Genomic DNA, 12,543 nt, shown 5'->3' with positions numbered 1-12,543 from the left:
TTGGAGAGTACCTTAGCTCATTGTCGTTGATTGTTAGCTGTCACAGCCTGCTTTACCCTGGGTGCCAAACTAGTATCGGGCTGTTAGCCGTTTTCCTAGAACTAGGGCCGGACAAATTTCCCTGGGCTCAACTCCTCCGTGGCGGTAATTTTGATAGGCGGGCGAAGGGCACTTGGCTGCCGGCATGCCGAAGGAAAACGACTAACGGTCCAATACTAGTTTGGCACCCAGGGTAAGCTTGAAAACACTGCGAAAGCGTATGACGACTTACGATAAATGTGACCACGCCATATATTAAAGTAAAATCACAACCAACATTTCCACTCTCCACACCACATAGGTGTACACGGCCACCGGAAAAGCTGTCCGAAACAAACTGACCAACAAGAGAGTCCGGGAAGTAGAGAGGGCCAGCAGAGACGACTTGGAGAAAAACCGGACGGCAGAGGCACTCAAGAAAATCCTCCTCGCCTATAAGGAGTTTCTGGCAGGGCCCAACCAACTCGGGATCGAGATTGTGTACTGTAGTGTGACCATTGTGATATTCCTGGGTATATCGTCCACGTGTTTCGTGTGGTGGGTGTACATGGGGAGAGTTCGCCACTACACGTTTCTAGCGGATAGGCAGCCAGAGCCGTGTTATTACCGATGCTGTAGACGGGGGAGAAAGAGCGGTTGCTGCGAGGGTGTACGGTGCAGGGAGGCTGAGGGGGAGGGGGGGACAACAAATGGAGGAGGTTATACCGATGGAAGGGGTAGCGGCTGTTCGCAAGACTTACGTAGTGCATGAAGCTGTTTCTACCGTGTGAAGGAAAAGGAAGTTATCTGTGACTGTTAATGTCGTAGTTTGTGGCCATGCAGTTGTCGGTCACCATTCGTGTGTATGAACTCAGCGGCGTACTCTTCCGTTCACATTCTAGAGCCCATGTCACATCCAGGCCCTTCCCACGACATTGGCTCCCGACCATTCCCCGACCAAGGTCGACGCTGGGTTGGGAGTAAGCTGGAGTACAATCTATTCTAGCTACAACTGATCACATCCAAGCAGAATATTGCTTTCCGGGACTCGTAGGAAACCTCGCAGACTAGACCAACTCCCGACCATAGAGGATCTTGGCACGACTAACTCACAACCATATGGTCGGGAAAAGACCAGAGAGTCATGATCGGCTATGTGTGACAGAGGCTTACCTGTAACTGACAAATCGTTACAAAATATAGAAGTTCAACTGTTGACTGTAACTCAATTGGTTGCAATAGATTTGTTTCTTAAAATGGATAACAACAATGACACGTCATGTGAGTAGTATAACATATCCATTGAAATTGAATTTGGCGCCGCGTCTTCTTATACCATATAGATACTAGCCTTGATATATAATAAATAACGTTACATGTAAAGTTCAAGCAAGTCACATAAATGTATTGGTGTAATTTTGTGCCATCAATTGGCTGTTGGCTTGTTGCCGTTGGAAAGTCGGAATCGGGCTCATATTTCTGTTGTTAGGCCAAGGTGGTCCTTGATCAGGCTATGTAATAAATCAAACTTTCTGCTATTTGAATGTTATTACTTCCTTTGATAATATAACAACAGTGTATAGTGCAGTATTTGCAATATTACTAGTACTTTCCTATTGATACGATGAGAAGCTGTACTTTGTAGGGCTTGGGCCAGGGCAAATCGGTACTCCAATGACGGGCCAAGCCCGGAATATAATTTTCCCGTGGCATATATGCCAATACATAGCGCCATATTTTGCACAAATTCTACAATTTATAAGTCTACAAAGAGGTGTGGAAGAGACCCTGTTCTGAGAAACGGGAAATTTCTGTCGCAAATGACATGTGGCGAATACAAACTCCGCGGATAGCACTAACAAGAAACTCCAGCCTCTTTGCCTCATTATAAATTCCAGCTCCGCGGAGCTCATTCTCTAACCTTCCGTGTCGTGGTGGCAGAAGGAAAGTATCGAGGGTTTCTCCTCATCTTTCTACGAGACTATTTCGGTTTAATTCGTTGAGATTATATCGTCGATTCAAATCAGGTACGTACGAAGAGCTTGTCTACTCTACAGTTATCGCTTTTATAGGATAATGATAGGTATTAAAACATTTTTGTTTGCGTTCTGTCTCAAGTCAAAAAATAAATATATTTGTGAGTCTGCCATGCATGTGACAAGATACGGCTCGAAAATCAACGACATCGTGTTTGTAAACAAAGTTATGTCTGCAACAACTGTATAGAGTGTGTCTGGAACATCAAGGGTACCCAAACGTTGAAGTCCTGTTTGGTTATGTCGTTTTTTTTTTTTAATTTGTGTGTATATCTTTGTTTTGACAAAGTTCTTGTTGACGCGCCAAGCAGAAGGTCTAGAGGGGGTTACGTAATTTTGAAACTGAAGACGTCGATAGCAGAGATCGATGCTTGCAATTGTCATACAGGAAATAAGATTGTCTTTTGAAAAGTCAGTTGTTAATTTGTGCAGAGAAACGTGAATTTTGATTTTGAAATTGGAAAATGACTTGCGTCAAAACTTCCAGTAAACCCCTACATGAGCCTCGGGTGATCTTCCCGCCCAAACATCTGGTTTCTATCATGGAGGAAATGACTGGAGACTAGGGGAGGTTCAATAACTGTTGTACAGGTAGTACCGGTATTACTAGTTATCAGTTAGGGGTGATCCACTAACTACTATAGTTGAAGCTTTGTCGACCGAGGTGATACACAGAAACGCAGCCAATCTAATCACATAGTACTAGTATTTTGTTTTCCATTTTCCACAGGATTCCACAGTCCAGCAGTATTGCCTACCCTGCTGAAAGGGAAAACACAGAGGCTTCACCTGTGTTCTACCTTCTACCTACATCAGTGCCTTGTTGTAGCAGTTCCACTTCAAGACTTGATTGTATGAAAAAGTATATCTTGCAGGTAATAATATATACTATTTTAGTAGTACAACAAGCTGATCTGTGCTATAGAATCAGAAAATTGGTACATTGTCATAATTTGACTCTTCTGATACTGTCACCCCTACGTACTCGAGCCCTTGTTAAAGCTGCATTGCACAAGTATAGCTAACTACTATAGTTGAAGCTTTGTTGACCGAGGTGAAACACAGAAATCGGAAATGCAGGGCAATCTGATCACATACAGTATTTTGTTTTCCATTTTCTGCAGGATTCCACAGTCCAGCAGTACTGCCTACCCTGCTGAAAGGGAAAACACAGAGGCTTCACCTGTGTTCTACCTTCTACCTACATCAGTGCCTTGTTGTAGCAGTTCCACTGCAAGACTTGATTGTTTGAAGTATACCTTGGAGGTAATAATATATTATTTTACGTACAACAACCGGATCTGTGATATTGAATCAGAAAATTGATACTTTGTCATAATTTGACTCTTAGGCCACACCAATTTATTTTCTTGGTTAACGGATTTTTGTAGAAAAAAAATGGAGCGGGCGGGCGAAAAAAAAATAAAAATAAAAATTTGATACTACCTGCCATACAGCCATGTAGTGTGAAATCCAGACTGCTTTATTAAGTTACGAAAATACTGGGAAAGAAACAAAAGACAAGAGAGGATGTACTGTATTGTGTTTTATTTGCTATCCACACCATTGGGTTTATAATCTTTTTCGTACACGAGCAAAATGCAGAAAACAAGTTTTAGCATGTTACTTCCAAGTTCCACCATCATCATATGTACTCTAAAACATGACACGAATGTTAACTCTCACAAGCAAATAAATAGTCACAACAACTTTAAAGGGGACAAAATTTATTCAATTTTACATGTACTGTACCTAGATTCTGCCTTGATCCAAAGTTCCAGCTTTCTCAAACAATTTAAAGCTTCCGCCACAAATTTTGTCCGCCATGAGGCTCCCGCCATGCAGAACAAAACAAAACAAATGACTGAGCCAACTTGGTTCCAGAACATCGCATCTGATTGGTCAGAAAGTAAAACAATCCACGATTGGCTACTTTACGTCATGTGACTATGTGTGCAGGAGCGCCTCTAGCGACATTGGTATCAACTGCAGCAATTTCATTGGGGTCTCCCTGTTCAGGGTATTACCGGCCTGTGGGGTCTAAACTATGACGTTTTTTATTTTTATTTTCATTCGGCAAAAAAAGCATGCGGCGAATCCGTTAACCAAGGAAATAAATTGGTGTGGCCCTACTCTTAGAATGATACTGTCGCCCCATACGTACTTGAGCCCTTGTTTAAGCCACATTGCAGACTTTGCAGTATAGCTACTGAAGAAGAATCATGCTTCATCTTCTTGAGGATGACTGGCGACGACGATACTTTGAATCTTACCTCATTTGCCCTATGGAAAGCAGCCAGCAGACACATTTGAATTTTCTCAATGAAGGCTCACACAAACTGATAGGGCATTAAACTTAATCTATCTAGCAACAACTTTTGCAAGTAGGCCTTGCTTTTTTCTTTGTAGATTTTGGGACTGTATACTAGTACTTTCTTCATCTAAATGTCTCATTTTTATTCAGTTCAGTTCAGATCATCCATTTCATTATCAATCATGATTTATGTTTACCAAAGCCAGAAACTGTTAAAATTAAATATGGTTTATCCTTCTACTCCAGGACTGAAGAGGTGAATTCAGCTTTCATTATCATGGCGACAAATAGCAGTGGCTCTGATGACATCAGAAGAGGATCAGAAAGGGGATCTGCCGACAGGGTAGCTGGCAAAAAATCCTACAGGTGTGAGGAGTGCAGCAGGCAGTTTAGTCATCTGTGTTATCTGAAGATTCACTTGCGGACACACACTGGGGAGAAACCCTACAGGTGTGAGGAGTGCCGCAGGCAGTTCAGTCAGCTGGGTAGTCTGAAGAAACACATGCGGACTCACACAGGGGAAAAACCCTACAAGTGTGAGGAGTGCAGCAGGCAGTTTAGTGAGCTGAGTAATCTGAAGACTCATATTCGGACTCACACAGGGGAAAAACCCTACAGGTGTGAGGAGTGCAGCAGGCAGTTTAGTGAGCTGAGTAATCTGAAGACTCATATTCGGACTCACACAGGGGAAAAACCCTACAGGTGTGAGGAGTGCAACAGGCAGTGTAGTCAGCTGGAGAGTCTGAAGATCCATATGCGGACACACACTGCAGAGAAACCCTACAGATGTGAGAAGTGCAGCAGGCAGTTTAGTCATCTGAGCCGTCTGAAGAGTCACATGCGCACTCACACTGGGGAGAAACCCTACAGATGTGAGGAGTGTAGCAGGCAATTCAATCAACTGTGTAATTTGAAGGTACACATGCGGAGTCACACAGGGGACAAACCGTACAGGTGTGAGGAGTGTAACAGGCAGTTCTGTCAGCTGGGTGGTCTGCAGAAACACATGCGGACTCATACAGGGGAGAAACCCTACAAGTGTGAGGAGTGCAGTAGGCAGTTCAGTCGACTAGATTATCTCAAGGAACACATGCAGACTCACACTGGGGAGAAACTCTACAGGTGTGAAGAGTGTAGCAGCCAGTTCCGTCGACAGGGAGGTCTGAAGAGACACATGCTGACTCACACAGGGGAGAAACCCTACAGGTGTGAGGAGTGCAGCAGGCAGTTTCGTCGACTGGATGGTCTGAAGGAACACATGCGGACTCACACAGGGGAGAAACCCTACAGGTGTGAGGAGTGTAGCAGGCAGTTCAGTCGACTAGATAGTCTGAAGGAACACATGCGGACTCACACAGGGGAGAAACCCTACATGTGTGAAGAGTGCAGCAGCCAGTTCAGTTCTCAGGGTGCCCTGAAGAAACACATGCGGACTCACACAGGGGAGAAACCCTACAAGTGTGAGGAGTGCAGCAGGCAGTTTAGTCGACTGGATAGTTTGAGGAAACACATGCAGATTCACTTGTGAGAAACGTTTCAAGTGCGAGGAGTACAGAACCAGTTTTGATGAATGTGTAGTGAGCTGGGTGATTTGAAACACTTTGCTTGTACAGTGAGGTAGGTACGAAAGTACTAGTATACATGTAGTGAGTGTGAGTATAGTACAAACTCTCAAGATTTTAGAATACCTAAACCCTAAACTTAAGAGAAGGCCATAATGGTAAGAAAGATGGACCATGATGTGGGAAATTCATGTTCTACAAGAAATCATCACGACTAAGTAAGAGTGATTGTGGAAACTGTGTCAAAATATTTTTTATTGTTGGTTCTTTGAAAACATTTTTGTGTGTGGTACATTGTAGCATTCCCTGCCTGGCATTATAGCATTAAAATTGCACTGATATAGAAGATGAAGAGGATATTAAGTAATGCATGTATATCCAGCCTAATCTAACCTAGTTCCTCTGTTACCGAGCAGGACTTTTTCTGTTCTTAGATGGATTACCATCCAATATTACCTTGTTACCTTTATATCGGTTAGACTGTAGAGATGTTTTAGGATAGCATACAGTTTTATCCTTTTGTTTTGCCATATAGATCATTGTTGGTAGTTGAAAATGGATAGGTGAGGGCTAGTGCTGTTAGTTTATTAGTACTACTGTATCCAGTATATTTGGTAGCAATAGAGCCAACAGGCCTAGGTACTTAGTATAGAGCCTTATCTTTGGTTTTGAAGTACATATGTATGAGAAAAGTAGTAATAGGTGCCTTTTACAGTTTTTATTATGTTAACATTGTTCAAGTCGTTTTCGTTTTTGTTAAAATAAAGGTTCTTTTTGTCATATAATGTTACTACTTACTAGTAACATTGCTGTCTGAAATTGTCAGCAGCCGTTTTCAACATTATGCATTAGATATACCGTAGAATACTGGAGGTTTAGAATCTCAGGTCTCTTGTTATTGATACCATTATTCTATTTGGATGTACAAGCTGTTTATTCAGCTACTCGAACTCAAACTCCAGCCCTGAACCTTCCATCCGTTTACGGTACTTTTCGTCAAACTTGTCGCTTTCCTCTGCCGAGAAGTGGTTCTTCCAGTCTCCAACAACACCTTGGGAGACAGAAGGTAATGGTCATCACACCCTGTTTTATTTTGTTTCTTTGTTTTCAACCAGAAGCAAACACAGTAAGCAACTAGCATGGGTACGTCGATGAAGGTTAGACATCCAGGTAATACGATACGCCAAAAAAGCAGTTACTCAAGCAACTGGATATGATTTTGAAAACGTCAGACGTTTCAGCTAGTATCCACTAGGTAGTAACTTTCAGCTAGTATCCACTAGCATGGGTATTTGACGAAATATCACAAAACTTTTCGCTCATTGCGATGACGTTTTGAATAACGTTACTATTATAAATTAGACAAGGTCAAGATTCTGTTATTCAGTCACAAAGGAGGAAAAGACGACTGCTTTCCTAGATTTATTTTGATTGGCAATATATCCGACAAAGTGAACATTTAACAAAAACATTGATTTTTTTTACCCTTCCTGACCATGTCCTTCCTCCACGTAGACTCTGCAAACCTCTTTCTCATTGACTCAAAACTGCAACTGGTCAGCACACGGGTCAGGTCTTCATCGGTCAGTTCTTTCCCTAAGAAGGCTGCTACAGTCTTCACTGCCGAGCAAAAATCCTGCAAACGAGCAAGGTCGCAGCACACAGTATTTATGGGCGAACAAAAAGTAGTTCGGGTACAGTACTTGAGATAGCTGTCGAGATTCTTTCTTGCAGGATAGCGTGGTGAAAACTATGCTGAATTGTAGAGGAATGCATCGGGGTTGAGACCGTATAATTTGATTTAGGATGTTTGTTAGGCCGGGGTACCGGGTCAATTCGCGCCTGGATCCTGTATTAAACGACCCGGTACTGTGCATCGTCTGCAGTTCACATGACCCCCGCAAATCGTCATTATGGCTTCACCACACCACGAAATGCACCTTTGACACTACAGGTGCATTCGTAATTGTGAACCTACTTATTGATACTGACGGTAGGTAATCCTAAAAATATACAGTGTGTATGTCATATTCTATATATATATAATTTTCTCATACGATTCTCCCATGAGTACGTTGATATATAATATGAATCCTTTACCTTGTTCATATCTTCGTACTTGACAAAAAGGAAGTGGGGGTCATCTTTCATTTGCCACCAGCCCAGCACATGGTCAAAGTAGTCACCATACGGCACTGTGATGAAAAAAAAAAAGGATTGACCTGTACATGTACATGAACATGTCAGGGTAGAGACTCCGAGATCTGAATTTTTATGATATTTGCTTGGACAACTTTTCAAGTTTGATTCATGTTACTTTAGTTGATGGATTGATTTGAAATTTAGGATTTGTAAATGGGAAACCACATAAACAGGACCCTAGGCCTGATCGGAGACTTGCAAAGTGAGGTAGTCAAATGGAGGTATTGTTTTTGGTGTGTCTGTCTGTGTTTGTCTGTTTGTTTGTCTGTCTGTCTGTGCGTTTATGCTTCCGGACATTTGCGGCCAGCATGACTTTTGAACCTTCGGATGATATTTGGTATGTGGGTAGGTAAAGGTCAAGGTCGAGTTTTGGCCTCCTGGTGACTGCAGTATAACGTCCGTTTTTTTGTATCTTTTGTCCTGGACATGCTATGGTCTGATTTTTGAGTGGTGGATAGCTTTACCTGTCAGTAATAAGTGGTGTGGGTTTGGTCCCCTTAGCAACTTGTTCTGGAACTGCAAGGGGGGGGGGGCTTCTGGCGAAACCTTTCAGAGCAGATAAATTCACAAAGAAACAATGTATTTTTATGATTTTTCCTATGTGGGTAGGTTAGACAGAGATCTTCATTATTAGATGCAAATTATGAAAATTATGACTTCATTTGCATAATTAATGAAGAAATGCTGTAATTCCAGTGTTTTACATCATGTGACTTTGATACATGAAATGTTTATAATATATGGCAAGTGGAATATCACTAGATACCAATTATGCAAATAATACATATATGTCACCGCTCAATAAAGATCTCACCTTTCCCATTCAGAAAGTCCTTACAGTGCTGTTCCCAAGATTCTGGAGACTTAAATGTCGGCCTTTTCTGCCGGTAGTAGTAGTAGGACACACAAACATCCTTAGGGTTTCGCATGACGACAATGGTCTTCACCTATAGTGTGATATGTATCATCGTTATGACCAATATTCGTTTGACGTGGACTTTTCAGTTTCATCATACGTATATATTGGGACATCTTCTTTTGGTATTATTTTCAATATTGTTGGATTTCTTTTGTTATATATATAGATATATATTTATTTTACAAATTTAAGACCGAAGGCTAATTGCAACATACAACATATACGACAAACATACATGAGAAACAAGTGACTTTTCTGTCCAAAACAATCGACTATTCCATTCAAACTTCTTGGAAGTAGATATGCCTAGCGTTGATGAATTCCGTAATGCGGCGCATTGTTACACACACGGTTGTATGACGAAACGTACGATCACTATTACACTCATTTCGGAACCCCAACATACAAACCTAACACCACCCAAAACAGTACTTCCGTCCCGGAAGTAACAAGTGCCGTACAAAAAGGAATAAAGAATGTTTGAGGTAACAAAATGCTGTAAAGGTAGCGATGCCAAACCTTGGTGACTGGAGCTGTCAAGCCTGGAGGTGCCAGTTGGACTTGTAAATGTGTATACATCAGTCGAGGCGATGGAGTCTCTCGAAGCTGGATATACCAGGGTTTTTGTCCTGGAGGGCAATACTCAGGTCCTAGAGGTGACGAATCCTCCTTCTTTCCACCAAGAATTTTATGCACAGTTTCGAACATCCAGTTTAAACCTTGGAGAAAACGCAACAATTAACGTAGAGCAACACGTGATTGGGGATGAAGCAACGCTGAACTAGGATCACAACACCCACTTTGATATTACAGCTATCTACTTAAGTAGATGTTGATGTGACTCGTTTTTGAGTGACAAGCGGGCTTCTCTAGCAGCCTTTGTTTGTAAGAAGATAGAAAGTTGAGTTAGAGGCAAGATTAGGTAACGAAATACGGATGTCCAGATATACATGTATTCTTAACCTTCTTATTACGCACAACATTACGATATACGTAAATGTAGGGACGTGGGGAAAGACTCGCCAAGGGGTATTCAATTTTGAGCCTTATTTGACATTGAATTCGAACCAACTAAACTCAAGAATAAGAATGCCAGATATTTCGTCAAGAATAGAATGGTATATTTGTTCATGAACTACATGTTTGCATTGCATTCTACCAATAGAAGTAGCGGAGTATACAGATCTTGTATGCGACACCTACCGCTTTTGGGGTAGCTTACAATCACCACATCACCGTCACGTATCTCAAAAGTCTTCGTCACTTCCAGGCTTTCCTTTGGAACGCTACTTGGGAACAATATTCCCTGGTACTCCACGTAGGGTGGTGGCTCGGACAGTGGACGCTGTTGCGACGATGCCATGCTGCAAGCCGAAAAGTTGAACATTACTATTGTTGTCCATATCGTTGTAGCCTGACTAAATCGCGCTCCTAGCGGCCTACCCGAGCGTTGTCGCTATAAACTCTCGACCGAGTTCTTGTGTAAACACAAACTAATATCGTTGTTAATGTAGCCTGGCAAAGAGGGGCTTCACTGCAGAAAAAATCCTTACTTTAAACGTGTGAAGGTTCTGTTCCTCCCCTAGCTCGTGCCTTTGCGCATGCCTTATGCTTAGGTCACATTTGAAACGGCGCCCGTTCGGCATGTCCTCGGTGTAGACGCCGGCCGGCGTCATGACGCCGAGCGTGCGCCGACTGTCAGGGTCACAATTAAATGTTCCTTTACGGCTCCCTGTCGGGGCCTGGTTGTGCTCCGGCCGGTGGCTTCTAATTAATATTCATAAACTTTTGGTCCCCTTGGCGGCCGGTTTCTGTCAGGGACCCGTCCGGTGCCTGGTCAGTCTCCCGTCTTGACCCGTGCGGCTTGCGGTAGGGTGCCGACCGGCTTTTACAGTTCGGCCGGGCAGCTGTCAGGTCCCTGGCGGGGTCCAGGGAGGATCCTGGCGCGTCCCTGGCGGGATCCCGTCGTGTTTGTAAGCCGGTATATATATATATATAAGCGCTACACTGCCTGCCATCATTGCGACTTTAAATACTAGTAGATGTTTCACGACCCCCTACAACGTGTAGGCCCATCCATCGAGAAAAGTCCTGAGCAAGTGCTTTTTTGGTGAATGCCCTCTACTTCTTGACACATTTTAATGTATCCATAATGTTATATAATAACAGCAAATTTAGATATTACAGTCCAGTCTGTATGTAACACTTCTGTTTAATTCTTTCCAGTGCCAGACAGCCCTTGCCAGCAGGCCTAAAACTCGCCATTACCCTACGTTTCCTGGCGACCGGGAACAGCTACCGATCCTTGGATGACATCCGCGCGCGCATTGATTTTCGCCTGTTCTAAAAAAAAAACACGTCTTTCGATGCTCTGGTCTGGTTCTAGTCCATGGTAGTCCATGGTAGTTAGTCCATGGTAGTTAGCGCAGCCCACATACAACACAATGTCACTGTTCTGAAGTACATGTATGCCGGGCTATCGTCTCGGCTGCCCATCGGCATTCTGACACACAAGTATACGGTGTAACACACACAAGTACACGGTGTAACACACGCGTGTTGAACTGTGCGACGTAGCCTGAACAAGGAGTTTACATATGTCCCATATAACCCCATTTTCCTTACCACCTTATGCACTGATCAGCACATATGACGTCATAATCTTAGGCAGGTGCCTGTTCGGCCGCCCGACGGGTCCCGGGCAGTGAGGTTACGGCGTCGCTTCGGCGTATTTCGCCGAACGGGGCCCGAAGTGATTTTAACTCTGAGTTAAAATCGATTCGGCGACCGCGCGGGGCCAAAAATAGGCCGGCAGCCGTCGGGAAGCCCGCCGGTCTCCGTCCAGGTCCCGTTCGGTAGTGCCAAAAAACACGCCGAACACGCGCCGAGCGGGCCCCTTTCTTGAATTGTGACCTAAGCATTATATACGATATTATATATCGTGCAGTGCTTTAGCTGATAAAAATTATCAGGGAAGACCACTGTATGTATACATAAACATGTACCCCCTCGCCGGTTAGAGTCATATCCTGTAAAATTGTCCTTACGTGGCGCTATATTTCAATCCTTCCGTAAGAGCGTCGCTACCCTCAACACACGAAAAAGTAATGATAACACACTACTTAATATACTTTTCTACCATGTCTGAAGAATACATGGACTGTTGAGTTAAATGTCTGATAATCGTCATTGACCAAGTTGCAGCTGTTTGTATGTCTATTTCCCAGTCCCAACATGGGGTGGAATGTGTGACAACTTTACATGTACCGTTTCAAACGTCGATGTAAACTGAACATATGGTGATAGGCTAAGAGTTATGACTGACCTGATAGATAAGTAACGTAACACCCAAGATCCAAGCTGTTTACGCCATGGGTTGTCTGACTGAACTTTGACCTACTTTAGTATTAATTAAGTCATTAAGGGTCATGAGTTGTCTGACTGAACTAATGACCTACGATGATAGGTCACAATCTTCGACTGGGACAGATT

General features: G+C 43.1%; 1 protein-coding gene and 1 pseudogene across 2 annotated transcripts; one reads left to right on the top strand and one right to left on the bottom strand.

The window, feature by feature from the left end:
* The window catches only part of LOC109478938, a 15,198-nt pseudogene extending 9,210 nt beyond the window's left edge, over positions 1–5,988 (top strand).
* A 161-nt stretch (positions 5,989–6,149) lies between these two features.
* On the bottom strand, positions 6,150–12,430 carry LOC109482973 (bile salt sulfotransferase-like). 2 transcript variants are annotated; one of them, XM_019785999.1, is made up of 7 exons: positions 12,377–12,430; positions 10,255–10,415; positions 9,571–9,770; positions 8,947–9,079; positions 8,031–8,125; positions 7,416–7,566; positions 6,150–6,981 (listed from the first exon to the last, which is right to left on the bottom strand). In XM_019785999.1, the coding sequence occupies exons 2-7, from the start codon at positions 10,412–10,414 to the stop codon at positions 6,872–6,874; spliced, it is 849 nt and encodes a 282-aa protein (XP_019641558.1). In that variant the 5' UTR covers position 10,415; positions 12,377–12,430; the 3' UTR covers positions 6,150–6,871. The 2 variants fall into 2 exon arrangements, with proteins under 2 accessions (XP_019641558.1, XP_019641482.1); XM_019785923.1 differs by lacking the exon at positions 12,377–12,430 and having other exon boundaries at positions 10,255–10,516.
* Between the last annotated feature and the right edge of the window lie 113 nt (positions 12,431–12,543).

This window comes from Branchiostoma belcheri, unplaced genomic scaffold, assembly GCF_001625305.1.
Source record: "Branchiostoma belcheri isolate BF01 breed outbred unplaced genomic scaffold, Haploidv18h27 scaffold1, whole genome shotgun sequence".
Lineage (NCBI taxonomy): Eukaryota > Metazoa > Chordata > Leptocardii > Amphioxiformes > Branchiostomatidae > Branchiostoma > Branchiostoma belcheri.
Note: the sequence above shows the minus strand (reverse complement) of the source record. Positions and strands in the feature narration are given on the sequence as shown.

Coding starts and splice junctions, on each gene's coding strand:
- LOC109482973 (XM_019785923.1), bottom strand. CDS start 10,438: ATGTTCAACTTTTCGGCTTGCAGCATGGCATCGTCGCAACAGCGTCCA. Junction 9,080..9,570: donor TGACAGCTCCAGTCACCAAG/GTTTGGCATCGC, acceptor ATCACACTATAG/GTGAAGACCATTGTCGTCAT. Junction 8,126..8,946: donor GGACTTTCTGAATGGGAAAG/GTGAGATCTTTA, acceptor TTTTCATCACAG/TGCCGTATGGTGACTACTTT.